This window comes from Aspergillus melleus (genome assembly GCF_016097325.1).
Source record: "Aspergillus melleus strain CBS 546.65 chromosome Unknown contig2, whole genome shotgun sequence".
In the NCBI taxonomy this organism is placed as follows: domain Eukaryota; kingdom Fungi; phylum Ascomycota; class Eurotiomycetes; order Eurotiales; family Aspergillaceae; genus Aspergillus; species Aspergillus melleus.
The window spans coordinates 1,461,940-1,489,746 of record NW_025763371.1 but is presented as its reverse complement, the minus strand read 5'-3'; the positions used below and the strand labels follow the sequence as shown (position 1 = coordinate 1,489,746).

Here is a 27,807-nt window from a genome sequence, read left to right as displayed (position 1 = left end):
GCGGACTCTCGATCATGGAAATCAGTGCAACGGACGACAAACCGACCCCCATGCCCGCATATTCCGGTCCTGCGCCACCGATGCATCATCGCATACCCCATCCCGACGGCGGACATGGTCCGCCGAGCGACTCGGTCATGTATGAAGCCCCTCCGTGGCGCCCTTATCCGGCCTCCTTCGAAGGTCGACGAACCTCCAACGCCCCCCAGCCTCCGTTGCCGCCTCCTGGGTACCCTGTCCACCCAAATCGCGAGCTGCCACAGCTCCCTCCGGAAGTCCCATATAACCGACAAGGAAGCCTGCCCGGCGCATTCCACACCATCTCCGACGCGCACCCGCCGCCGCATCCACCCTACCGCCCCATGAATGGAACGCCGCACGAGGCGGCTTCTCATTCCGCGCCCCCTGACTATCGGCCTCGTATGTCTTTTCCGCCGCCAGAAAGCCAAACCAACGGCGACCCGCCACCTCCGCCTCCGCCTCCGCACTCTCTTCCTCCGGCTCAGTATGGGACCCCCGTCCCGCCGCACATATCGCATACTCCCGCGCCGTATGATCCCGCTTATTACCAGAACCAGGCTTATGGACGTCAGCGCAAGGCTGCTAGAGCTCAACAGGTAGATTTCTTCACCTATTCTGGACATGTGTTCATTGCGATACCGATCGCGAGAAACAAAAACCCTCAAACAGAGATGACTAACAATGTGTGTTTTCGCAAATTGAGAAGGCGTGTGATCAATGCCGAGCCCGAAAAGCAAAATGTGATGAGGGACGACCGGCGTGCAGCCATTGCAAGGAGAATAACATGATCTGTGTCTATAAAGAAGTCCCGCCGCATAAGTAGGTGGCCCAGACACTCTTGCTCGCCTTCCGGAGAGGTGCTAACGGTACCAAATTAGACAAGAAAAGAGCACGCAGATGCTAATAGACAGACTTGCACATCTTGAGGACATTATTTACGAGAAGACGGATATCATACAGAAGGTTCAAGTGGAGCATGGGAACCAACTTACGCAAATCATCAAGAACTTCCCGCGGGAACCCAAAGTGAAGATGAACAAAGAGTCCCAGAAGCCGACGGTCCAACATTTACTGAAGCAGGACAGCTCGATGACCCAGCAGGAGTCGGCACCGAAGGAGGAAAGTGTCCCCGTGCCCGTGGGACAAGAGTTGACTTCGAGTGAGACCACGGAAGCGGGTACGGTCACTGTAACCACACAGGAAACGCTGGAACCCGGGGAGGATGGCGAACTTTCGATCCCAGTTGAACACACGACTGCGGCGCATAAGCTACTGATGTGGCCGTCAATCAAGGAGCTCCTTCTTCCGAGGGAGTATGATGAAGATTACGTGATGAGGCTGGAGGAAAAGCGAGGATTGATTCGTGTTTACGGTCGGGGAGAAGGCGACGACACGAGCGACGACGTGGGTCCATTCCCGCCGCCCACGAGGCCGGACTACAGCCCCGAAGAGCACCATACGCAGACCGCGCCGACCAGCGGTCCCTGGGGAGTAGGCGCTACGCCGCCTCCCACCCGACTCCCGGACAACGGCCTTGACGAGAGTGGTTTTCTGACTACGGATCCGGAAACGCTGCGGCGGTACCATCGCAGCTATATGGACCACATTCACAGGCTCCACCCGTTTCTCAACCAGAGCGAGCTGGACGCAAAGATCGGGCAATTCATCAAAACCTACTGCCCACGATCCGCCTCGGATTCGCCGTCTGTTCTGAGCAACAGCACTGCCGGGGACATACCCAGAGGAGCAAAGCGCAAACGCTCCTGTGAGAACTTGCAAGGTGCGGCGTGTGATATGCAATCCCCAACGGGCAGCAAGACTGGGCGGATTTACGGCCGCCGCATTGAGAGATCTGTTGGCAATGCCATCATCCTGCTCGTTTTTGCGATCGGGAGTATTTGTGAGGTCTCAATCGTTCCTGGACCCGTGATGGATGACCCGGTGGACTTCCGGAAGGAACGCATCCCCGGGCCCACGACTCGAAGTGTTCAATCTCCTGCAGGGTCCGATTCCATTCTACAGACCCAAGGCAACGTCTACGCTCCCAGGGGACGCGCATTTCCATCCCCGTCGGTGATAGACGGTCGGAAATCCGCATCGGGGCGATCAGGCTATATGGACACCCGCAACCTGAGGAACCTGGATGTTATCCCGGGCTTGGCGTATTATGCTTATGCCACCCAAATCATCGGCAGCCTTCAAGGTGCCAATGGACTGTTTCATGTCCAAGCAGCTTTACTCGCCGGTCTCTATGCCGGTCAATTGGCACATCCGTTCCAGAGTCACGGATGGATCTATCAAGCCGCTCGAGCTTGCCAAGTTCTTGTCCGAACGTAAGTTGGATGAAGAATTTGCCCGCAAGAGACCCTCTAACGCGTTGATGTAGGAAACGGTATGAGCAATTGGAAGATGGCCCCATGAAAGATCTCTATGATTTTGCATACTGGACTTGTTTGCAGCTGGAAAGGTATGCGAGTGCGAATGTTTGCCGGGTCCATCGGGAAATGCTAACTATAACCCCAACATCTCAGCGATATATTAGCGGAACTCGATCTTCCAGCCAGCGGCATATCTCGTTCCGAGGCCCGCATATCTTTGCCCAAGGGTCTTTTCACACTTTCTCTTCCCAATGAGATTTCTGCACCAAGCACCATGATGATGTTCTTCTACTCTGCTCAGATTCATCTCAGGAAAGTTCTTAATCGAGTTCATACGGATCTGTATAAGGTTGAAAGTAAGAATTTCCCGCCCAAATCATTTTTTCTTTCATGTTGGTGATGGCACTAATAAATGGTCCGAAGAACAAGGTCAGAACCGCTGGTCTTCCAACGTGCAAGAGATTCTGAGTATGAATCTTGAGCTCTGGCGGACAAGCCTGCCTGATATTATGAAATGGAAGGACAATGACCCACCTCCAAAGGAGATCAACGTCGCTCGCATGCGAGCGAAGTATTACGGCGCACGATACATCATCCACCGACCCCTCCTCTACCACGCTCTGCATTATGCCGCCGCAAGCCCTGACTCGCTCCCGCCAGTAGACTCACCTACTGCACCCCCCTTATCGGGTTCCAAGTCCCAACAGGTCTCGCCGTCGATGACACACAGTCAGCGTGCCTCAAATATGGTGCGCCTCGGTAGTGATTTAGGCACCATGGGTCGGAATTCTGTTTCTTCTGCGCCAGGTAGAAGCATCACTTACCGTGATCTGCCGACCAAGCTGCGAAGAGCTTGTAAAGTGTGTGTCGACTCCGCCATTCTGAGTACGGAAGCTTTTGATGGCATTGAGGGTCGTCCAGTTGTGACAAACATTTTTGGAACCGCACACGCGTATGTTATATCTCACTTTTGTTGAGTCCGATAATCTGCTAACATTTCTGTTACTCTAGCCAATTCGGCAATATGTTGGTCTTGTCCGCTACGTACATGTCGAACCTCACCGAGCTTGTTGATCGGAATGACCTGGAGCGACTTCTCAAGCGAACGATCGCGTTTCTCCTGCAAAGTCGCTACATCTCACCCAGTCTACGCGCTGATGCGCGAATATTGACCGAAATATACGAGAAGATATTTGGTGAGCCGGTAGGAAGCTTCTCAAGTGTGGACTAGGTTGCTTTCAAATATATAATGCACCCGTTTCCCTGCCTGTGTCCCAGGCCAGGCCGCATTGTAACTCCCTGCCTTCGGCTGACTTCATACCTCAGAAGCAAGCTAAGGCCGGGGTAGTTCTTTAATATATGGCTTTCGTCTCCTTGCAGGCATACGTCATGACGATCGCTCCTCTACTTCCGATAGTCCTGTCTTTTTATTTTTTTGAAAGGCTGAACAGCTCTCTTGAACAGATATCTTGCCCTTACATCTCATACGGTCGCATGGGGGCTCCTTGATTTTGCTTTTTGTTTGTTTGCTGAAATATCACCTGCATTCTGGGGGGTTGAGCATCTGATATGTTTTGTTGTGCATAAGGGAGGAAATGGTGGCTTTTTCTGATCGAAATCTGTCTGTTAGTTTTCATTTTCTGGGGTTTTGCTTGATTTTGCACTCGGTACTAAACTTGCTGTCTTTTTTGGACTGGGAGTTGAATTGGCGTTTATTATATCTCGTTGGTTTTAGCGGACCAGGCATCTGGGCGTGGGAGGTAATCTTTCGTTGCATTTACTGTGGACCACGGAGAATGGCCTCCTTTCTTACATTTTCGAGGCGTTCAAATTGGATGGCTGTACAGTGGCCGTCTAGGCCTTAAGAGCGGTGTCTTGAAATTGTTTCATTTCTTTGTCTCCTGAATGTAGACCATGAGTGCTATTGCTTCCCTCAATACATGGTAGCAAACCCAATGAATTGAAACGGTCATTATTTTTGGTTATGCACGGGCTTTTGGGGATGTGAAAATGCAGGGGCTGCTGCATTGGCAATGGCACTAACTAAAGCAGTGACGGAACAAAGGGGGTTTGGATCCGTCAATCATTGCTATTTCCCTCCCCCAGTCAGCCTCGGTTGCCCATGATTCCGTCCGTGCCTTTTCCCCGCAAATGGGGTTCGGATGAGGCTGCCCTGTGAACCTTGAACCATCTTTATAAAGCCGACCCTCTCTGGAAGGGGAATCAAGTGGTCGACTTTGGCGGAACCTGGTTCTTATTCTCCACTACACTTGCATAAACCTCCCCACGCGCGTGTAGACGAAATGGCTCCCGGGGCGCTTCGCCTCTCTCGAGAAGGTAAGTACAGTCGGTACCTTTGGCGCTCTCTTCACCACACGCTAGGTTTTGGCCAGACCCGCTAAACTTCACCCCGGACAGGGTTTACCGCTGATGTGACCGGCAAATTTATCCAGCGAACGCTGCTGAGCCCCTGGAAGACGGTGCCCCTGATCCTGCTGGCATATTATACGGCCAAAGGCAAAGAGATCGCTCGGAACCACCCGCGAAGCCTCCAGGTCCTCCAACTGCTTGCCTCGCTTGCGGTCCTCCGTCGCATCAACGCATGGGTCAATCGGCGCGTTTTGAACAATGGCACTTCGGACCGGTACTACTGGAATCGCGAAGTGGTGGTGTTGACGGGCGGTAGCAACGGAATCGGCAAACAGGTAGCCATTCTGCTAGGACATCGCGGGATCAAAGTCGCCGTGCTCGATATCAATCCGCCCGAAGACGAGCTCCCTCCTACGGTCCGCTACCACCAGTGCGATATCACCTCACCGGCGGCGATCGCAGAGGCAGCGACCAAGATCCGCACCACGATGGGCGACCCGACCGTCCTGATCAACAACGCTGGTTTGTGCAGCGGCCGTACCATCCTCAACAGTACCGAGGCGCAGACTCGTCTGCAGTTCGACGTCAACACGCTGGCGCACTACTGGCTGGCCCGCGAGTTCTTGCCCGCCATGGTCCAGCGCAACCACGGCATGGTGGTCACCGTGGCCTCGCAGGCGGGATACACCGTTACGCCGAACATGGTGGACTACTCGGCCACGAAGGCGGCGGCCATCGCGTTTCATGAAGGGCTGGGCGCGGAGCTGGTGACGAGGTATCAGGCGCCGCGGGTCCGCACCGTGCTTATCACCCAGGGCTTCACTAAGACGGCGTTCATCAAGGACCTGACTCCTGAGGATACGTGGTTGAATCCGCTACTGCATCCCGAGACGGTCGCTGAGGAGATCGTGAATCAGGTTCTCACCGGCTCGAGTGGACATGTTGTCGTGCCGGGGTCGAGTGGATGGTTGGCGAAGAATCTTCGTGGATTTCCATTGTGGTTTCAGCATCTGTTGAGATTGCGGTTGGAGCGCCTGATGCGGACTTCTGATTAGTTGGGGGAATTGGTGCTTAGGCTTTTGTACCTGGAAATTTCACTTTTGCTGGGGATCTGGATCTGGGGGAAATTGTGCCTGGTACCATACTTGCCTGGTATTTGTATCCATAATTTGGTTCTAGCGTTTTACTTGGTTTGACTCTTAATGCGGATCTGAGGATCGCGGATGGGGTGTTCTTTTCTGCATCGAATCACAATTTTGCTTCAAGATAGTCGAATCATGCGTAAGATGCACGATGCTGCAATTGGCACCTCCGGCGTACATAATTCAATCAGCGTGAAGGTCCAGACAGATCGACCGACCGACTCGGAGGGAATCCTGAGGCCTCCCATTCGTCCAACTGGCTGGCGGGACCCGGCAAGCATGTCTTGTTGAGCCACATCATCATCCATCACACATGGCCGACAGCTCGGGAGGGGGTGCCGGTGATTGAGCTCTGACGACAGATAGATTGAATTCAGATTGAGTAGATTGAATCATGACTGCCTAGTAAGTAATCCTTAGTGAGTACGGAGTACATAGTAGTGAATAATATCTACCTAGGAGAGGGGGGCTGGCTGGTCATGGCCAGTCCAGTCCAGCCTCTTGTGTTTGTTTTGCTTGCCCTCTCGACGGCACGTGCGGCCCCACCGCCTCACCGCGACTTTTTTTCTTTCTTCATCTTCAATTTCCGTCGCATTCCTCATCGTCGCCTTTTTTTCCCCGACCGAAGGGTTGCTTGTTGTCCATCCCCATCTGATCTGGAACCATTCCCTGCATCTTGTTCATCTTCCATTTTTGCATCTTTCTTCTTTGATACCCCACATTCCTCATCAATATTGCTTATTTTTAATTCCCTTCCCTTCCCTCCTCCCCACCTCCATTGATTGATTCCCCGCCGTCCTGCCACGGAATAAATCTGAACTCATACCTGGGCCATCCTTGCCTCAGGCGCTAAGGTCACTGGATCGCCCTAGCGGCCGATTGTCTGGAGCAACCAAACTAAAAGTTGGGGCCCTCCGATTCCCGAGTGAGAAGGAACCACGGTTCAGCTCCGTCGTTGTTTACTGCGCTTTGCCGCCCAGCAAAAACAACTCGTTCCACGGGCTGAGCTGAACCTGACGGCCACTTTATTCTTGCTTGCCTTGCCTACCTTAGTGGTCCCATCCTCTTTCAGCCGTCCCTTCTCTCTCTCTCTCTCTCACACACTTCTCTTTCTCTCCCTGTCTCTTGTTCATATCCTCCCCTCCACTCTCATAAGTATTATCTTAATTCTCTGATTCTACTGTATTTTATTTCGCTCCTTTTGTTTATTACATCTTATTCCCCATTGTTTTCCTTTCCCAGGTTATTTCCCCCCCCTTCCATACTGTCTAATATTTAGGTTTTGCGGATTCTATCTCCTTCGCTTCGCCCCAGATTCCGCGATTGACATTCCACATGTCCGTCTGAATCGCTAGAGCATTGCTCGGATCGCTCTCTGCCCATCATGTTCAAGGCTCTCATGGGCGGGAACCGCTCCTCCTCCGATGTGCGCAGCAACTCGAGCTCCAAGAGCAAGAGCCGTCGCAGGACCAACTCGAAGGGTTCAACAGTGAGCCGCAAGTCCTCACGGGGTGACGACCGTGACCGTGGCTTGGGCGACCTGTCGGCGTATCCGTCTTCGAGTAGCCGGAGTCGGCGCAATGCATCGAGTGTCGCCGGCGAATCCGTCGCCTCGAGCTATGCGACGGCCGAACCGGGTGTTTCGGGCGACCCCGATCCCCTTCTTATCGAACGAGCCCCTAGACGCCGCGATTACGATGACTCCGACCGCCGCGACCGATACCGCGATGATTACGACGAAGTGGAGGATGGACCACGCAGGCGCAATCGGGCGCGCTCACCGAGCCGAGAGCGTGAACGCCCTAGAACAAGCCGATACAGTGAAGACAATGATGACCATGACGACGGTAACGATGATTACGATGATAGTAGGCGCAATCCTCGCCGAACCCGGTCGGGCGATGCGTATTATCCGCCTGTCTCGGGTGCACCCGATATGACATCTCCTCACCTGCCTCAATTTCCGCCGCAATTCCACAATGCGAGTCCCGATAGTCCGTTGGTGTCCTCTCCCCATGCGCCCGGAAACTACGACCCTCATGTCCAACAACAATTTCCCGGCCAGTTTCCGGCATACGTGCCAGAGCCTTACAGCCCGCCCAATCCCGCAGGCGAAGCAGCAGATTACTACGGTGACCAGGGCCAATCGGTCGCGCACCAGCCCGGTGTCCGGCCAAAACCTCCGCTAGTCGCTTCTCATGACCAGGCGCATTTGATGACCGCGTCGCCAACCGCCAATCCACCGCCGGAGCCGAGTAGTATGGGACAAGTCGGCGCTGCCGCTGGCTATTATACTGACGATGTTCCCGATACCGCCGCCGCTGAACAACCCAGCAGCTCATCTGCCCCTGCACCAAAGCCGCCCCGACCGTCCAAGCCATCTATACACACTTCCGGGCCAGCAGCTGCCGCCGCTACGTATGGAGTAGGAGAGGTACTGCACGATAGCAGTGCTTCTTCGTCGCCTGTCCACGTTGAATCGCCAACCTCAATTCATGATCCGCCGGCTGCTGGTAATTCCCAGAAGCCCCCGCATTCCCATGGTATGGGTGCTTCGTTTGGCGCAGCCGCAGCGGGTGCAGCGGCCGGCTACGCGATGGCTTCCCATCACCATTCGTCTAGTGCCGACCACACCTCCCAATATACCATGCAAAATTATGAGGAGCTCTCTCCAAATCCCACGGGGCAGCCTGGTCCGTCCATCTACCCGCCCTATTCGAATGCGCCCGCATATGCGGCTGGTGGTGCTGCACTGGCTGGGTACGCCACTGATCCCTCGCATCCTCATCATGCTGCGATCTACCATAGCCCTCCGCTACACGGCGGAGAGCTGGCCTTCCAACGGCCTCAGCGCGGCCCCATGGACAAGTTTATCGATTTTTGGCGTGATCCCGAAGGCGTGGGCATGTTCGAAGACTACACAGAGGCAATCGGAGTCTGTAAATATTGTTTTGAACCCGGTACAACCTCGCGTGACGCACCTCGCAAGCATCATTATAAAGCACGCCGCAATTCTGGAGATCGATACAGTAACGGGTCTCGGGTTGATAAACTGATTCGGTACGGGTCTTCCGATGACGAGAGCCGACGACGCAAGAAATCTTCGAGAAACTCATGGCTGCCTGGGGTGCTTGCTGGCTACGGAGTCAAGTCGCTCTTCAACAACAAAGATTTTGATGATACTTATAGCGTTCGATCTGGCCGCGTAATCTCGTCGCATGACACTGAGAGTGTTTCAACCGCACGCAAGAGCCAGACCTCACGAGGGGTTTACAGGCGCTCGTCGCGGAGCCGATCTGGAGATCGCTCCCATCGCTCTCACCGGAGCTATCATACGGACTCGAAAGTTGGTAAAGGCGAGATGCTTCGAATTAGGTCTCGCTCTCGCTCGCGCTCGCGCTCTTCATCGCGAACCCACAGTCACTCTGCTCTCAGGGACGCTGCTCTGGGTGCTGCAGTAGGTACGGCAGCCGTGTCAGTAGCAAAGTCTCGCCACAGAAGCAGCAGCCGAAGTCGATCACCGCGCAAAGCGCGCAGCAGAACCTCTTCTTCATCCGACTCCTCTGTTCTAAACATCTCGGGGCCTCCTGAAAAGCCCGCGGCCAGTGGTATTGGCTCATTCTTTTCTGCGTCTTCGGAAAACCGCAAGAAGCGCCGCACGAAAAAGCAAGGCAGCATCTTCTCTTTCAAAAACAATTCGTCTTCCTCCTCACTCGATGCCGATCTGGCTTTTGGAAACGGGTACTCGAAATTGCCGCCTGGTAAATCAAAGAAAAAGAAGAGCAAGAAGGACAAAAAAGACCTCGAAGCGAGACTTCTCGGGATGGGTGCAGTTGCAACTGCCCTTGTGGCAGCTCGCAAACACCACCGCCGACCAGGTGAAATCCTCGCTGGCAAAGACTCTCGCTCAGGTCGCTCGGACTATACCTCTTCCGCTTCCAATGATGAGGGATGGGAGGACCTAGACTCGGGTGACCAGTCTCCCGCAAGTGTCAGTTCGGGGCTTGCTTTTGGTGGAGATGACTCCCATTCTTCAGATTCTGGGAAGTCTATCTGGGGCTGGAGGTGGGGAAGCAAGAAGGGTAAGAAGAAGGCGAAGAAGAGGTCTGACTCGAAGGACGACCATCTGCCAAGTGCTGCTGCCCTGGGCGCTGGTGCTCTAGGAACAGCCGCACTTGCTTCGGCCTACTCCAAGAGTGGTAGAACGACCAGCCAGGACGCCATCAGCAGTACTGGGAGTCTTCAGCATGTAGCTCCAGTCCCCACCAGCGACCCGTCCCGGTTTGATGCCATCAGGGTATCGTCGATACCCCCCGCCCAGCCAACTTTTGTGCGCCCGGGACCTATACCTCTTCAACAACCCCAACCTGTGACACCGGTCTCTCAAGCGGTATACACCTCACAAGGCGAGCCGATTCATGCGTACAGTGCACCCGCGACCGGAGACCTCGCATTCGCAGGGGCACCTTTTGCTCCATATGAACAGCAGCCGCCCGAAACATTCAAAAAAGGACCGTGGAGTCAGGGGGGCCCTCCGTATCCCGATGATAGAGATGAGCCTATCATTAGACCGCCTCGACGAAGTGACTCTTCTCCCGTGTTTCCCACGGAGTCTCTAGAAGGGTCTCAGATTTCCGCGCTGAAGCGTCGATCCACTACTAAAGACCAGGCGTCGGTCTCGTTTGACCTGACACAGGAACAGGAGGACAAGGAGCGACGTGCGGATCGGCTCGACAGGTTGAGGCGCAACGCTGAGTACGATGGAGGCGTCCAACTTATTGACCGAGAAAGTGACATGGGGTCGTCGCGGGATTATGATTGCCGTTCTAGACGCAATAAACAACGGGATTCTGAATCAGTCCGGGACGATGGCTACAACGACGATCGAAGAGACTATGAGCGGGACCCTCCAAAGAGCTCGGACTCCTCGTCATGGATCGGCCCAGCAGCAGTAGGTGCCGTAAGCGCCGCGGCGGCAGTATCGGCACTCTCCAGCAGAGCTTCCCATGACGATTCCTCAGAGACGAGTCGACGCAGTGAGGAGCGCCGAGAGAAACGTCGAGCACAAAGACGCGGCGCGTCTGAGCCCGGCTCGACCGTTTCAAGTGCACCTATGTCTGACGTCGCTGACGATCGCTCGTTCTCGCCACATGAGGCAGAACATATCAAAACTTCCGCTTTCCGCGATGTGTATCGTCGTAAACAGTCGGTCCACGACGACTACGCGCAGTTCTTCGCCCCCGAAGTGCAACGCTACAGCCCTGATACATACCATCGCCGCGAGCCTACCTCCATGCCTACAATCATAGAAGTAGAGCCGACTAACCAGCGTGTCCGCACGCTGAGCGAAGGCCCGCATCCAGAATATGACAATCTGCCTTGGCCCGTACCGACTCTCAAGCTTATTGAACCCACACCACCGCAAAGCTTAAGCGGATCCGTTAGAGACCTCGCATCGCCGGTCATGTCAACTCCTGAGATCATCGAGGCAGAAAGCCCACCAGAGCGACCTACAACAGGCTCAAGGGTCTCTTGGGGCGAACATGAGATGCACGAGTACGAGGTTCCTTCTACGTCTTCCGATCACGAGTCTGTCGATCATGATCTTCCAAGCCGAAGTAGATCGAGTCGGAAAGATGATCTTGGTGATGAAGAACTGAGCCGAAATATCAGAGACGCCTCGCCCAAGAATACCTCCAGCAACGTCGAAGGTGATATCGATTTTGCCGCAACGGTGGCTGCGGCCACTGCAGCTGCGGGCTTCGATCCTTCACTCGTGACAGATGATCCGACCTATCACACGCGGTCGTCACCCCCTGGATCGGGGATCCAATTCGTTTCCCCTTGGACTCGGGCGCCTGTTGAACCCAGAGAGCCGCATGGGTTTGTCGAAGGCGAAGTGGAGACACCGGATGATAGGCGGAGGGATGGGTCGCCGCCAAGACAATTCATGGACAATGAACCACTTTTTTCAGAGCCTGAGCCCGTCACTCGGGAAAAGGATGTAATCTACGAGAACAAACCTCGATCGACTATTGCACAAGAGGTCATTGAGCAACTGGGGGGGCGTCGCGATGACCGTCGTAGATCTCAATCTCCCCCAGACGAGGCCCTTTCTATGCCAGGTGGATTCGGTCAGGAGGATTCACCTATTAGGCGCTCGCATGATATGCCCAAGGACGGTTTCCAATCGACACCTGCAGACTTTGAGACTCCGACACACTCACGATCCCGGTCTAGTACCGACGATTTGAAGCTGCAGGAAGATGACACTGCATCTTTAGCCGATAACGGCTCCGAAGGGAAAAAGAAACGGCGCAAGAGGCGCTCCAAGCGAGACACCGATGACTTCGAAGATTCTGCTTCTGTGACATCCTCGCCGGCCAGAATTGGGGAAAGCCGTGACAAATCCAGAAGCACAGACGAGAAGACGGAAAAGAAGCCGGGCAGCTTCTTAAGCAGTATCTTCGGCTCTAAAGTGTCTGAGCCAGTAGACAGCACAGGATCCTCTTCTTCAGATAGACGCACGTCTCGTGAAGTCCAATCGGATATCGGAACCCGGTCATCGGAGAGGTCGAGACATCGGCGGAAGGACAAGTCTTCTAGCCGTCGCAGCTCTAGCCGTGCCGATACACTAGAGGGTGACTCTGCTGATGAGGACAGTACGGTTGCGGAAAAGGAGAACATTAACGTCGAAGGCTACAAGTCGAGCAGACAGCGAAGGGAAGAACGCCGGCGGCAAAGACACGAGGGCATTCTGGAATCTGGTAACGGAAGGGGAGATGAGAAGGTATAGTTTTAGCTGTTTTTCATTTTTTTCTTTCTTCTGTAAACTTTGTGTGGTTTGCCTGATCTGATCTATTCCCGGACTTTGATGATTTGTGAATATTTTATATGACTCATGTACTAAATGCTTTATTGCTTCTATTTTTCTCCGTACAGGCCCGAGATTCATCTGAAGACAACGATGAAGAAACCAGAGGTCTGGGGCTAGATCTTCTAGAGCAGCGGTCAAGAAGCCGTTCAGAATCGCTTCCTCTATCAGCCAAGACCTTCGACCTGGAACCCAAATCGCAGAGTAGACCAACATCTCCTGAATTGGCCCAAAGACAGGGCGAGAACGAAGATCTCTTTGCATCGCAATCGGTCGTGTCGCGCTCGAATGATTCGCCTACTGCAGTGCCCCTGCATTTCCGCCGGCCCCCAACCTCCCCGGGTCTCTCGCGTTCACCTTCTGCCAATTTCCCGATAGCCCCGTCTCCTGGATCTCCGACTCAAACGCGCCCGCGCCGGCCCAACTCAACCGAGTTCAGAACCTCGCGCGAGATCCGCCCGCTGTGGCTCGTGGAGCGCCATGGTTCCAGCAAAGTAGAAGCACAGCCCGATGAGCCCTTGCCTTCGCTCCCATCCAGCAAGAGCTCGTCCGCGAACGCATCGGTCGAGGACCTAACTGCTCTGTCAGATGAGAAGAGCTGGGAGATGCTTGACTACAGTCACTATGTCCACGGCGCACCTCAGGCTCGAGGCTTCGACCAGACCTCTCCTGCAACGCACGCAGGGGAGAACAACATCCATCACGATTTCCTCGGTTCTCAGGAAGGGACACCCACCGCGGCAACTTTCGGCCAAACCAGTGCCCCCTCTTCAGCCAAGAAGAGCAAACCCAAGTACGAATTCCACTCCCCGTCGGAACTCCTCCAAGATCCTAGTGTATATGGCGAATTGCCGCCATCCCCGACGATGGGATCCCTACCTTCGGCCGAAGGCTCTGCGGTTGGGATGAAGAAGGAAGATGAACATCGACCTTCGACTCCGGAGAACAAATCTTTCGATATACCGGAAACAGCACAGTCGACTCCTACTCAACGCAAGACCGCTCCGCTGGCGGAGCCTGCGGAGTCGTCAAAGGGAATGGGCATCGCTGGCGCTGTTGGCGCTGTAGTCACTGCTGCAGTTGGATTAGATAGACATGCACCATCTGGTCTATCAGGGAAGAACGACGAAGCGATTGCAGAAAGGAAGGAGGCGGATAAATCGCTGTCGAACGGCGAAGATACCGCGCAGACCCATGATACTCTTTCGCGTGATCTTCCGCCAGGCTCTTTTCCATTGGACAAGGGCCTTGAAGCGTCTCAGCCTGCATTGAGTGCTCAGGACGGTTCGAAAGAAGTTGTTGATCCCGCCGACTCACCTGTTGCAGGACCTACCGATGAAAAGCGTGAAATCGCCAATGAAACTACGACGGCTGAGCCGGGTAGAGAATCAATGGCAGATGAGCACTTTGCGGTTGGTGACGACAAAGCAGCGGAAGAAAAGAGAGACCAGGCATCTGAAGAGATCAAGCCAATTGGGGAAGGCCCTGAAGTTCAAAAGGAGTCAAGAGATCTTGCTGCTACCGACAAAGCGAAGGAACCCGAAGCCAGTGCCGTTCCAGATACAGTGAAAGACATTTCTCGGGAACCTTTCCAAGACGAGTCGGATGTCTTTGGACCCTCAACTGCTGAGCGAAGCGCGGAACCGGTACCTGAAGCCACGCCTCAAGAAGAAAGCGACATTGTTCAGACACAACCGGAAGAACTAACTGCTGAAGCTGCCGCACCGGTCTTATCGAAGAAGCAAAAGAAGAAAGAGCGGAAGAACAAGAAGAAGGCGGGGTCGAATGAACTTGAACCCGTTCTTCCTATCGAGGAATCAACGCCTGTGGAAACCCCTTCTGCTCTAGATCAACCAACCCCTGTGGAAACCGAGAAGCCCGAGGCGGCCGCGAAGCCAGAAGAATCACTTTCTCAAGAGCCTGCACCGGAAACCGTTCCTAATGATTTTGAAGCCAGTCGTTCGTTAGAGCCTGAAGTGCTACCGGCTGCGGACGCTGAAGGAACATCTGCCGAGACAACCGAAACCGCAGTGTCTTCTAAGAAGTCGAAGCGTGACAAGAAGAAGAAAAAGAAGAGCAAGAGCTCTGCTGCGGAAGAGGTTCCTGAGGAACCGACTACCATCGAGTCTACGCAGCCTTCAGTCGAGACCCCAACTGATGACAATGACTTCAGATCGGCTGAGGAGAGCACGGAGCAAAATGTGGAGGAGTCGCCAGTCCAAGACATTTTTGAAGATTCTCAGGAACATCTTTCCCCTACCACTCGGGGGCTAGATGAAATTACTCCAGAAGTTACTGACAGCGTCGCGCATGAAGCCTCGAACCTACCCGAGCAGCGTCCTCTGGAAGCAACAGAGACTAAAGAAGAAGACAAGGGACTGTCGGAAACCCCAGAGCAGCTACAGGGCCTGACGACTGAGCCTACCTTCGCCCAAGAGGAATCTCCAGAATCCATTCAAGCCACTGGCGAGAACGCTGCAGATGACCCAACTGCGGAGCAGAGTAAAACGCTCCCTGGTCAGCTCGAGGCAACCGACGCAGTCCCCACCGCCGATACTTCAGAGGTAGTCTCAGCGCAGGCAGATTCGACCGCGCCAGAGCCAATTGAAGAAGGGAAAGCAGAGAAACTCGAGGAGAAGGAAACGGAAATTCCTACCGACCAGGCAGCAGAGCCAGCAACAGTCGATGTACAAACTCAGGATATTGAGCCAAGCACAGTTGTCGAGGACGACCAGACGCGCGAAATTCAGGACAATGCCACCGACAAGAGCGTTGCCGAGCCACTCGAAGAGGCCGGAGCCACAGCTGCGCCTTCAGAGCCTGTGCTCGAGGGAACTGCCGAGGCTGCCGTTACCGGTGATGGTGAAACCGACGTGAAGGGATCAGGAGAGACGCACCCGCAAAGCGAGGAAACTTCTCAGGATCTAACAAAGCCCGAGGATCCAACTCCTGAGGGCCATGCTTCGACAATGGAATCTCAGGCAATAGACCAGAACGAAGCTACACCGAAAGAGAGCCCTGAAGAAGTAGCCGAAGAAACCCCCAAGAAGAAGGGCAAGAAGAACAAGAAGAAGCGCAAGTCTACCGTCTCATCGTCCGACCCTCCAGCTGAGCTGGAGAACGAGTCCGAGGCAGCCAAACCCGAGGAGTCTGCCCCCGAGCAAGAAGCCACTGAGACTGCTTCCCCGGCGCAACCCGATGACCAAGACCCCACAGCTGTTGCTGAAAGCCAGGATGTTCGCGAGGAGCAGCCCTCTGAACCAAAAGAGGAAGACGCCGTGCCCGAAGCAATGGAGAGCGAGACAATTATCCCGGTGGTGAAAATTCCGAGCCTTGACGCCAATGATGCCGAGCAGCCCATGCCCGTTCTCGAGGAGAAGCCGGCCGAACCTGAATCTATGCCTGAACCCGAGTCGCAGCCCCTGTCCCAGCCCGAAGTGGAAGAAGAGAAGGAGAAGGAGCCGACGGGCAAAAAGGGCAAGAAAAAGAAGTCGAAGAAGAAGAGTATCGCTGCCGTGCCGGACGAGACCGAGGCTGCACCTGAGCCCTCTCCGGACAGTGCTGTCGCTGATGTTTCCAAGGATGTGGAGGCAAGCGCTTCTCCTGAATCTATTGTACCCGGGAATAACCAAGAACTTGCTCAAGAGAAGACAACAGCCGAAAGCGAGCCTGCTTTGGAAACTACCGATATATCTAAAGATGTGGATCTAGGTGATTCTCTCGAAGCCAATGTTCCCGGGGACAGCCAAGAGCCAGCCCAAGATAAGCCCGTGGAAGCTGAGCCATCGGCCGAGACAGCTGTAGAGGGCACAAAAGACATCGAGGACCAACCTGAAGAGTCTAAACCTGAGTCCCTGGAGCAGCCTCAAGAACAATCTACGGAACAACCCCTGGGGCAACCGACTGAAGAGCCCCTCGAACAACCCAAGGAGTCCGAGCCAGCCGAATCCGAAGTCCCCATGACCGCCGCTCAAAGAAAGAAGGCGAAGAAACAGAAGAAAAAGAAGGATCGCCAATCTGCTTCCCTAGAGGAGGCGGGCACGGAGACGACTCCCATTGAGGTCTCTGCAGAAACAGACCCTAGTTCTACTGCAGAGCCGCCTACAGGGACTCAAGAGTCTGAAGATGCCCGGGTTGTTTCCGAGGAGGCGCCAGTCGTGGATGACAAGCAAGAGAAGCAGGTGGAGGACATTGCGCCTACTACAGAAGACTCGGAAGGTCCACGGGCTGTTTCAGATGACCTACCTAAATCAGATGACAAGGTTATGCAGCCGGATGGGGAGATGCAGGGAATTGCGGAATCGAACATCCCAACTGAGGAGTCTATTCCGTCTACTGAGCCTCTGCCTCAGCCCGAGCATGAGCAGCAAGAATCCGCAGGTACTACTCACGAGGCTACGCCTACGACCTTGCCTACGGATGACCAAGAGAGTTTCCAACCTGCACAGGAACAACCTACAGAGGAAGCAGCTGCTGTAGAGACCCAGGAGCCGATTTCAGTGCCCGAAGAGTCCCCGGAGACTGTGACTCAACCTGCCGATATCGACCCCAAGGATGAGGATGTTGCAGTCGGTGCTGAAAAGGACGAGCGTACAAAGTCGGACCCCGATGAGATTGCGGAAGGGGTATCCAAGGACGTTGTGTCGCCCGCTCAGGAACTCCTCGAGGGAGAGACACAGGAGGAGCCTGTCAAAGAGCCAGCAACTCAAGAGGGAGCTGCCAAGGAAGAGCCAGTCAATGAATCAGCCCTGGAAAAACCCGTGCAAGATTCCGCACGAGCGGTCTCAGAAAAAGTCAAGGACGAGCCGGTCGTGGATGAACACGCACAACAAGAGCCCGCACAGCAGGCAACACAGTCGGAAGAGTTGAAGGAGGAGACAGCTCAAGAACATACTCCAACCGATATTGATCCGATCAGTACGGAAGCTTCCTCCGAGCAAGTCGAAGGCCAAGACAACACCACTACCACTGAAAAGAACGTCCCTGAATCTGCGCCAGAGGAGATCCAGTCTGAGCCTTCTACAAAGTCTAAGAAGTCCAAGAAAAAGAAGAAGAAGTCTCAGTCTGGTCAGGCCACCCTTGAAGAGGTCAAGGAGTCCGTGGCTGAGGAGCCAGTGGCAGAGGAACCGGCGGCAGAGGAACCAGTTCAAGTGGAGCCATCAGAAAAAGAACCAGAGAAGGAGCAGCAGGTGCAAGAACCAGCTCCCGAAACTTCTGAACAGACCCAAGTCGACCCGATCAGCACCGAAGACTCCGAAAAGGTGCCAGGCGAAGAAGATACCGCTCCTGTTGACACGGAGAAGGGCATCACTGTAGCTACACCTGAAGACACTCAGCCCGACGACACCCCTGCGACTTCCAAGAAGTCAAAGAAAAAGAAGAAGAAGTCAAAATCGGGACAGGCTACACCGGATGAAGTCAATGAGTTAACGCAAGAGGAACCGGTGAACGAGAAGCAGGAGGCAGTTCAAGAGCCAGTTCAAGAGCCAGTTCAAGAGCCAGTTCAAGAGCCAGTTCAAGAGCCAGTAAATGAGGTCGTTCAGGAGCAGCTCCCAGCTGACCTGACCAGCGCATCCGAGCAGGCCCAACGCGAAGATGCCCTTCCTGCCGAGGAAAACGACACGGCAACCACACCTGCGGAGACCCAACCTGAAACCCCACCTATGTCCAAGAAAGAGAAGAAAAAGAGAAAGAAGAAGTCTCAATCAGGACAGACTACTCCTATAAGCGAGGTTGCCCCAGAGGTTGCCCCAGAGGCCTCATCTGATGCAAAGCAGGAGTCCTCCGATACCCCTGAAGACAAGCAAGATCCTCCTGTCTCTGATACACAGGAACCCGCGCCTGAGGAGCTACACGAATCGGCGCAGGAACCCACGGTCGATGAGCGTCAAGCTGATGAAGCCAAGACCAAGGAGGTACCCACGGTCGAAGATTTCAAAACTGAAGAACCTAAGGCCGACGAATTCAAGACTGAGGAGAAGCCCAAGGCAGAGGAGCCAAAGCTCGAGGAGCTCAATACCAAAGAGGAGCCCAAGGCCGAAGACGAGACGCCAATTGAGTCTGAGCCGATAGACCTAGCAACTCCGACCAATTGGCAACCTCTCCCCGAGCCAACAGAGTCTACCCCTGTTTCCGAGTCCACTGAGGGACCCCAGCCTTCCACTTCCAAGAAAAAGAAGAAGGACAAGAAGAAGAAGCGTCAGTCAACTTCAGTTGATGAGAGTCTCCCTTCTCCTACGACCGAACAAACAAGCGAAACTCTGTCTGAGAAGCCACTCGAATCCGAACCCGCTCTTGAACCTTCACAGGAGATATCTTCCACTGATGTCGAAAAGTCTGAAGAGAAGGTGGTGCCTGAAGATCTTACTCAAGAGTCAAATGGCGATGACACCAATCCTGCAGAGTCCGCGGGCATTGAAGAGACCGCTAAGACCCCAGAAGTCGTCGAATCTCAAGAGACTGTGGAGACTGCTGAAGCTGTTCCGGAACCTCAAGAAGGATCTTCTAAGAAGAAGAAGAAAGACAAAAAGAAACGCAAGTCCGTTAGCTTTGCCACTGAGGAGCCATTAACGCAAGAACCTGAGCAGTCTACATCCGAGGTCATAGAGCCAGTTACTGCGACCGTTGGCTCTTCAGGCACGCCCGTTGAACATGACCTCGGGGATTCTCTCCAGCAACCGAGCCAAGAGAGTCAGGATGGTGCGCCTACGGATGAACCTCGCCAGAAGGAGTCCCTGTCTACTGAGTCCACGCAAGAGACTCTCGCCGCCTGCGAGTTGGAGAATGAGAAGCCCAGCGAGGTCTCCACTCCACAAGAAGAGCAACCTCAATTGCAAGCCGACTCTACACCCGAGGAGTTAGGGCACGCCACGGAGTCTTCTGAGCCCGTCCACGTACCAATCGAGGAAAAGGTACCTGCAGAAGAAACCACTGGTGCTACGGCAAAAGAATATCCCCTCGGTGATGCTGAGGTATTCCTTAAGCCTGATCATGAGAAGACAGAAACAGACTTTGTCTCTTCGGATGAAACTCAACAACAGCCCGACGCTGAAACTCCTGCTGAGCAGACTACTCCTGAAACAGTGCCCCAGGCTGCAGAAAACGGTGTCGATGAAGTGACCGAGACTCCTAAATCCAAGAAGTCGAAGAAAAAGAAGAAGAAGGCTTCTGAAGTAAGCGAAGAAGCTCCTGCAGAGACTCCAGAATCTAGCAGCAAAAAGGCTCCGGTGGAAACGGAGAAGGTCCCTGATACCCCGACTTCCGAAGATGTCGCCGAGCCTGCCGCGGATCCAGTTATAGAACCTGTTGCGGAGCCCGTTGCGGAGCCCTTTGCTGAGCCCGTTGCTGAGCCCGTTGCTGAGCCCGTTGCTGAGACTGTCGCAGAGCAGGTCGCGGAGCCTGTGACCGAGCCTGAGAAGCCAGAGGACAATGAATTCGCAAACATGTCTGCCAAGGAAAAAAGAAAGGCTAAAAAGAAGAAGAAGGCTTCGGCAGTAATCGAAGAAGCTCCCACAGAAATTCCAGAACCCAGCAGCGAAAACACTCCGGCGGAAACGGAGAAAATTCCTGATACCCTGGCCTACGAAGAGATCACCGCAGAACCCGCTATAGAGCCTGCCACGGAATCTGCTGCGGAATCAACCGCTGAGCCCGTCGCTGAACCTAAAAAGCCAGAGGATGATGAGTTCGCAAACATGTCCGCCAAGGAAAAGAGGAAAGCCAAAAAGAAGAAGAAGGCTTTAGGAGTCGCAGAGGCTCCAGAGCCTAGCAGTGAAAATACTCCGGTAGAAACGGAAAAGGTTCCTGATACACCGGCAGACGAGGAGATTACCCCTGAGCCTGTCGCTGAGCCTGTCGCTGAGCCTGTCGCTGAGCCTGTCGCTGAGCCTGTCGCTGAGCCTGTCGCTGAGCCTGTCGTTGAGCCTGTCGCTGAGCCTGTCGCTGAGCCTGTCGCTGAGCCTGTCGCTGAGCCTGTCACTGAGCCTGTCACTGAGCCTGTCACTGAGCCTATCAATGAGGCCGAAAAGTCAGAGGATGAATTCGCAAACATGTCCGCCAAGGAAAAAAAGAAGGCCAAAAAGAAGAAGAAGCGGCAGTCGAAAAGTATAGATGTGGGAAATGATGGGAGTGCGCGAGAAACAAGCGAAGTCGAGACTCCTGCCGAAGTTGAACATTCAGACCCTTCTCTTGAGACGGCAACTGCACCTGCTGAAGATGACGGTAAACACAATCAGTCCCACGACACCGGCGTACACGGCAAGAACGATAAAGATCTGACTTGGACTGATGACAAAGTATCTTCGCAGGTAGAGCAACGGCCACCGACTCCACCCGCTGATAGTCCCCAGCCCGTGCCTGAACCCAACGATCCCGATTTGTCATTTGCGTTGCCCAGTGTTGAGGGAAAGATTGCTGATCATGATGATACGGGTGAACAAATCCAAGCGTTCACAGGAAACGAAGAGGAAAGTGGTCAGGGAGGGCAGACAATCGAATCTAAAATGTCTGCCGAGGGCTTCGAAAACAACGCCACCCAAACGACTGATGCGGTAGCACCTACGCATGAGGAGGCAGATGGACCTATACCTGAGCCTACAGTTACGGGGAAGTCTGAAGAACAACCGAAATTAGAAACTTCCGATCAACTATCGGCGGGGGAAGCTGTGCAGGAAGAAAAGCTGGATACGATTGAGACACTACCCATCACTGGCGAAAAGGAAGACGATTCAGTGGCTATCCCAGCCCCGAAGGTTCAAGAAGATGTTGTTCTCGAGCCTACCGGTGATAAATCTGTGGGTGAAACGGAAGCGACAAGCGAGACCGCCCCGCCAGACACTGATGCGCTTGAATCCGCCGTGCCGTCAAGAAAGTTGAGTAAGAAGGAGCGGAAGAAGAAACAGCGCGAGGCGCAGAAGGAAGCAGACTTGTCTAAGGAATCGGACACGCAGGGTCTTCCCGAGGTCAAGAACCACTCGGCTGCTTCGGTTGCTCCTGACACCGGTGACGGTGCAGAGACATTGCCTGAAGCCTCCATGCAGGAACCAAGAGAAGGGTTAATTTCACAGGAGCACGTCGAGGACCAGCACGCCTCTGTTGAGGATACGCTTCTCTCCGCCGGTGATCAGCCAATTAATCCGCGGGCTTCCGAGGGCAAGGAAGATACGGAGACATTGTCCGAAGCTCCCGTACAGGAAGCCAGGGAGGAGCACGTCGAGGAAGCATCTAAGCCAACTTCTACAGAAATGGAGCTTCCCTCCTCCGATGCCCAGACAATCGATTCAACGGCTTCTGATGGCATCAAGGATACGGAAACATTGCCTCAAGCGCCTGGGCCGAAGCTGGACCAAGAGAAGCACCTAGAAGTACAGCCTGACTTTGCAGAGAGCAAGGTGGAACCCGAAGCGGTCACGGAGGCACCTGAGACGGTTGCAAATGAAGTACCTTTAGACTCAAACACTCCTACCGCTGCCGAGGTACCTCGCGAGGGTCATATGAAAAACAATCTGGCTCCAGAGCCTACAGAGATGGAGATCCTTCCCGAGAACAACAATGATGACTCCGGGGCCGTGACTTCATATAAGGGGAAGAGCGAAGAGAACGAGACTGCTCAGGAGGGAACAAGGGAGCTTCCTCAGATCGAAGATGCGTTAGCACAGGCCGAAACTGCAATTGACGAGGGAAAGACCATGCAAATTGAGACGGGATTCGCCGAGCACATGCAGTCACCTGAGGCGGACCGTGGGTTACTCTCCGAAGAGAAACAACCCACCCAGGACGAGACAATCACTGCACCTGAAGTGGCATCTAGTGAGCAGCCACAGCCAATTACGGATAACCAGCTTCCCGAAGAAAGTGCCCCGTCGGAGCCGTTAAGTCGAAAGGAGTCTAAGAAAAAGAAGAAGAAGGCGAAGAAAGACAGCAAGAAACACTCTGAGGATGTTCCTCCTCCTTCTACTCCTGTTCCTGCTGAAACCAAGGAAACCGCGGCAGAGACAAATACGACGGCGGCATCTCCTGAAACCGACCTGCCTCTCGAAGAACCAGGGCCGGAACCAAAGGAGATATCTGAACGCGAAGTGCCCTTAGAGGGTGCGGTGGAGCCTCAAGATTCTACGCCGATATTTGAATCAGTTCCTGTTGAGGCACCTCTTCAAACAGACGAAAAAGCTCAAGAGGTGGCCGCAATTACTCCAGATCAAACCGTTCAGGATCCCATGGAAGAGCAGCAAGAGGCGTCTCGAGAAGACGACAGACTGGAAGATGACGAAAAGCGTGTGCCAGCAGAGAGTGAAGCTGCTGGAAAGGGCAATCTCCATGCCGTTGAAGAACATGTAGTTGGTGATGATTCTAAGAACATCGAACCTGCAGAGTCTCTCTCTAGGAAGCAGTCGAAAAAGGATAAGAGAAAGGCGAAGAAGAAGGCCAAGCAAGAGGTTGGGGAGACAGCGCCACAGTCGGAGCAAGTTCCAGAAGCTCTTCCGGAACCCATTGAAGAGCAACAGCCTAAGCCCGAACCCGAGGTAGTTCCAGTGGCTCCTAAAGGCCTTACCGAAGAGCAGCCTGAGCCTAAACTCAACCCAGAGGGCATGGGGGAACCAACCGAAGAACCGCCTGACGCCACTGAAACAGCCATGGAGGGCTCAGAGGAACAGCCAACTGTTCAGCCTGTACCTGAGTATGAACCGGCCCTTAGGTCTCCACGGGACATTATCGAAGAGCAGCCTACCGTCGAGAAAGCGCTTGTGGAGGATGCGAAGCCCGAGGAAGCAGAACAGCCCGAGCCTGAGACAGTTGTGGAGACTACGAAAGAACTCACTGAAGAACAACCTGCCGTCCCGGAAACAGTATTAGATGAGAAGTCCCAGGAAGCAGGACGCTCTGAGCCCGAGGCAGCTGTGGAGGCTACTTGGGAGATTGTTCAAGAGTACGAAACGCCGAAGGATTCGGGGAAGATGAGGGATGAGCAACCGGAGCCCGAAGCGGCTCTGGATGCTACGAAAGAACTTAGTGGAGAGCAGCCTGCCGTTCCGGAAACAGCGGCAGAGGAAAAGTCACAGGAGGCAGAACAGGCCCAGCTTGATTCAGCCTCAGAGGCCCCCAAAGAAACTGTCGAAGGTCAACCTGCCACCACGGAGACACCAACTCAGGATCCGGGGCTAGGATCTATCGAGGATAACAACCTGGATGAGAACCCTCCTTCGAGGACATTGTCTAAGAAAGAGAAGAAAAAGAAGCGCAAGACAAACCATAGCCAGGAGGCCAATTCATCGGAGATTGGTGTTCCCAGCGAGCCTGCGACCGATCTCGTCTCTAAACTATTCCGTGCACCGGAAGAATCGGAGGTTTCAGACCCCCGATACTATGCCCTTGATGATGACTTTTTGCCGTCCATTGATTGGGAGAAAGGTAAGATCGATTCCAACGAACCATCTCCCCAGTCGTCGCCTGAGACTCGAGCTTCTGTTCCATTTGAGCCAGGCATTGCTGAATTCGACGAATCTGCTATTCCAGAAGGTCTAACCGTACGAGTAGACAACTTGGCCGCTAAAAGGGGAATGAGGGAAGCGCCAAGGGATTTGGGACATGAAGCGATGAGCTCGATCCCAGAAAAGCGAAGCAAGAAAGATCTTGATGTTTTACCACACAAGCACCCCAAAGTCACAAGCGTGTTCCCCGATCTTGAACGAGGCTCATTCCAACTTCCCCCACCCATCCAATTGTCCCAGCCAGTAAAAGATGAGGCCGAGGATGAGACCATCGCCCACAAGCAGGTCTCGGAGGCGTCCATTCCCACTGCCGACGACAAAGTTAGCGGTCACGCCCAGGATTATATCACCTCCCGGGAGCCACAGATCGAAAGTGTGGATCGTGAGCTCTCGGAGGGCCCTACACTCGACGATCGTCAATCCACTGCCATTGAAAGGCCCTCCGTTGAAGTCGAGACCGAGCAATCAGGCCAGAAAGCCGAAGAAAGCTCTCGTTCAATTGCGACGCAACCCTCGATCGAGAAGAACCTTGGCGCTGTGGAAACCAAACAGCCCGAAGGAGACATTTCAGATCCGTTCGCCAGCAGCGAAACTCCTTTGTTTGCACCGAAGCCCGTCCACGAGATCCCTTCCTCTATCTTCGGTCCCACCGATGTAGAGCGACGACTTCCTAGCCCTGAAACCTGCGAGCTTCGACGCAGTCCATCCATTCATGGGCGGCCCAACCATCCTCCCCGATCATGGTCTCTGGAGGATACTGCTCCCATTACAGACCCTAGAACAACGTCGCCTTCCGGCTTCGGTGGGCAACTAGGAACCAGCAAGGACATGGGGTCCCCTCCTCGGACCCCCTTACAGACCATTACTGAGCAAGAGCCAGGGGAAGGCAGCCGGGGCAGGGGCACCACAGGCCCTGAGGGCGGCACGCCTCGTCTGGAGATAAAGCCCGAGCATATCCTCCCCCGACCTGAGACTCCGGTGCGCAAGTTTACAGACAACGCGCTATCCCGCCAGGCGTGGCCTACGCCAGAGAAAGGTACGCCTACCAGCGAAGATGGAGGGGATGTCGCCGTGAGAAAACCGCGACAGGCGGGCAAGAAATTCTCGGCGGAAATCCTACAGACTCCGGAGCAAGGCATGCCGATCCTGAGGCCCACCGACAGCGTGAACAGCCTTCGGAGCGCGCAGAGCCAGCGATCGCTGCGACGAATGAACCGAAGCACTAGCGGCGATTTGCGGGCGGCGGCCAACCAACCGGCGGGAAGTCCCCAACCTCCCGCAGCCGCTTCGCCCCCTCTTCCGTCCGACGTGAACTTCGAGCGCATCGCTTCCTCTTCTTCCTACGACCCCGTCACGGACAAGGGCAAACGCCCCCTGCGAACCATGACGGATGTCTATGTAAGCCTTTCTCTAAAAATCTCTCCCCACAGATCTATTAGTCCGTTCTCAAAATGATGATCATCAACGATGCTGACTTTTTTTGTTTATTTAGGAGGGATGGGGGGAGACGCCGAGCTCACCCCGGTCGCCTAGCCGACCGCCCAGCGTCCGGCACCGTCGCAGCATGCAACACCTCCAAGAACTCGAATCTCGTCTCGATCAACTCGTCTCGGAAAATCGCCTTCTCATAGCTGCGCGTGAATCGGCCGAGGAAAAATTGCAGAAAACCAGTGTCGCTCGTCGCAGGAGCGACCGTGCCCTCGATACACGCGATGCTGACCTGCGGGACAGGGAAGCTGAGGTGGAACAGCTCAGGAGCTCGGTGGACTGGCTTCAGAAGGAAGTCTCTCGATTGAATCAGGAAAATGAAGGGCTGAACTCCTCCAATTCTCACCTCGTTGCCCTCCATGCGACCGAGATTCAGACGGTGCGAGAATCATCCGTTCGCGAACTGGACGACTTGCGCCTACAAAACAGACAGCTGTCGAAGAACATGCAAGACAAGATACGACAAGAAGTCGATGCTGCATTGGCTCAGAAAAACATGGAACTGCGCCGACTACGTGAGGAGCTCGAAAATGCGCGCGACAAAGTGAAAGAGCTACAGCAACAGATCGCCGCCTCGATGAACGAAAACGTCCTGGTCTTCCGCGACGAAGACTACTTCGATGCCGCCTGTCAGAAGCTGTGCGGCCACGTGCAACAATGGGTACTACGATTCTCCAAGCACTCCGACCATCGCCGCTGCCGCAAGCTTGGTGACCTACAAGACGAGAAGATTGCCGACCGCTTTGACAATGCTATCCTGGACGGCTCGGATGTCGACGCGTACCTTGCCGACCGGGTACGACGGCGCGACGTATTTATGTCGGTTGTAATGACAATGGTGTGGGAGTTTGTCTTCACGCGATATCTATTCGGCATGGATCGGGAACAGCGACAAAAGCTCAAGTCTCTGGAGAAACAATTGACGGAGGTTGGTCAGCGCGGCGCCATTCACCGATGGCGTGCCACCACCCTCACTCTCCTGTCGAAGCGTCCCACCTTTTCCCGCCAGCGCGACAACGACACCGAAGCTGTCGCGTTGGAGATCTTCGATACCTTGTCGCGTCTACTGCCCCCGCCCACGAACGTGGAATCTCAACTCCTTGACTCGCTACGCAAGGTGCTCCGGGTGGCAGTCAATTTGTCCATTGAGATGCGCACGCAGCTCGCCGAATATATCATGCTGCCTCCGCTGCAACCCGAGTACGACACGAACGGCGACCTCGCCCGACAAGTCTTCTTCAATGCATCTCTCATGAATGAGCGCAGCGGGGAGACCACTTCGAACGAGGAATTGGAATCCCAACAGGCCGTGGTCCGGGTTGTCCTGTTCCCCCTCGTGGTGAAGAAGGGCAATGATACGGGCGACGGCGAAGACGAAGTAGTCGTCTGTCCAGCACAAGTGCTTACTGCGCGCCCATTTAAAGACAAAAGGGTGTCAAAGATGATGAGTGGGGACCGCATGTCCCTAGATGCCAACAAATCCGTCCACAGTGTCGCCCCGTCATCTAATTTAGACATGAGCAATGTGATCTGAGGCGTCACACTCGGATCATGAATATGACATGTCAACGGGACTGCACTGACAGTTGTTGGTGTCTTGTGTTTTTCTTTTTGATTTCATTCTCCTTTTCTTCAGACTGGAGTGGTAATGGACCATGACCAAAATACGGATCACAAAAATTTACTGGGTAATGGGTAATTCTGCGAGGTAAAGGGCCTACGGGTCTCTGTTGTTGTTTTTTGGTTTTCATTGTGTTCTATTAACGATGCTTATGATGATGTCAACATCTAGAATTGATGATGTGACGGCCCTATCTATCATTTTGTTGATTGGGATTTGCATGTACATGAGATATGATTTTCAGGTCTATTTTCCTTGTCTGTTATTGTTTTTTGAGGAACGATGATCGGGGATGAAATGTTCATAATTGTTGCTGCCTGTATGTAGCATGTACCGATACCAAATTTTATTAGTTCTCATGGCTGTCTCGGCGCGTACCTGTACTCCGCAGTCGTACCAAATCGCTAGGGCGAGACCTTCCCTTATC

At 54.2% G+C, this 27,807-nt stretch overlaps 4 protein-coding genes across 4 annotated transcripts; all 4 read left to right on the top strand.

Annotated features, from left to right (window-relative positions):
• Window positions 1-14: 14 nt before the first annotated feature.
• clcA (putative C6 finger domain protein) lies at window positions 15-3,630 on the top strand (the record flags this gene model as incomplete). Its single annotated transcript, XM_046084995.1, has 7 exons — window positions 15-617; window positions 728-840; window positions 900-2,354; window positions 2,408-2,488; window positions 2,553-2,755; window positions 2,823-3,351; window positions 3,411-3,630. The coding sequence occupies 7 exons, from the start codon at window positions 15-17 to the stop codon at window positions 3,628-3,630; spliced, it is 3,204 nt and encodes a 1,067-aa protein (XP_045940958.1).
• Window positions 3,631-4,702: 1,072 nt separating this feature from the next.
• On the top strand, window positions 4,703-5,824 carry LDX57_003348 (short chain dehydrogenase/reductase family protein; the record flags this gene model as incomplete). The annotated part of the gene is made up of 2 exons (XM_046084994.1): window positions 4,703-4,736; window positions 4,818-5,824. 2 exons carry the CDS (start codon window positions 4,703-4,705, stop codon window positions 5,822-5,824), a joined length of 1,041 nt encoding a protein of 346 aa, XP_045940957.1.
• Window positions 5,825-7,295: 1,471 nt separating this feature from the next.
• On the top strand, window positions 7,296-12,707 carry LDX57_003347 (uncharacterized protein; the record flags this gene model as incomplete). Its single annotated transcript, XM_046084993.1, has 1 exon — window positions 7,296-12,707. One exon carries the CDS (start codon window positions 7,296-7,298, stop codon window positions 12,705-12,707), a length of 5,412 nt encoding a protein of 1,803 aa, XP_045940956.1.
• Window positions 12,708-15,754: 3,047 nt separating this feature from the next.
• Window positions 15,755-27,293, top strand: LDX57_003346 (uncharacterized protein; the record flags this gene model as incomplete). Its single annotated transcript, XM_046084992.1, has 2 exons — window positions 15,755-25,669; window positions 25,764-27,293. 2 exons carry the CDS (start codon window positions 15,755-15,757, stop codon window positions 27,291-27,293), a joined length of 11,445 nt encoding a protein of 3,814 aa, XP_045940955.1.
• Between the last annotated feature and the right edge of the window lie 514 nt (window positions 27,294-27,807).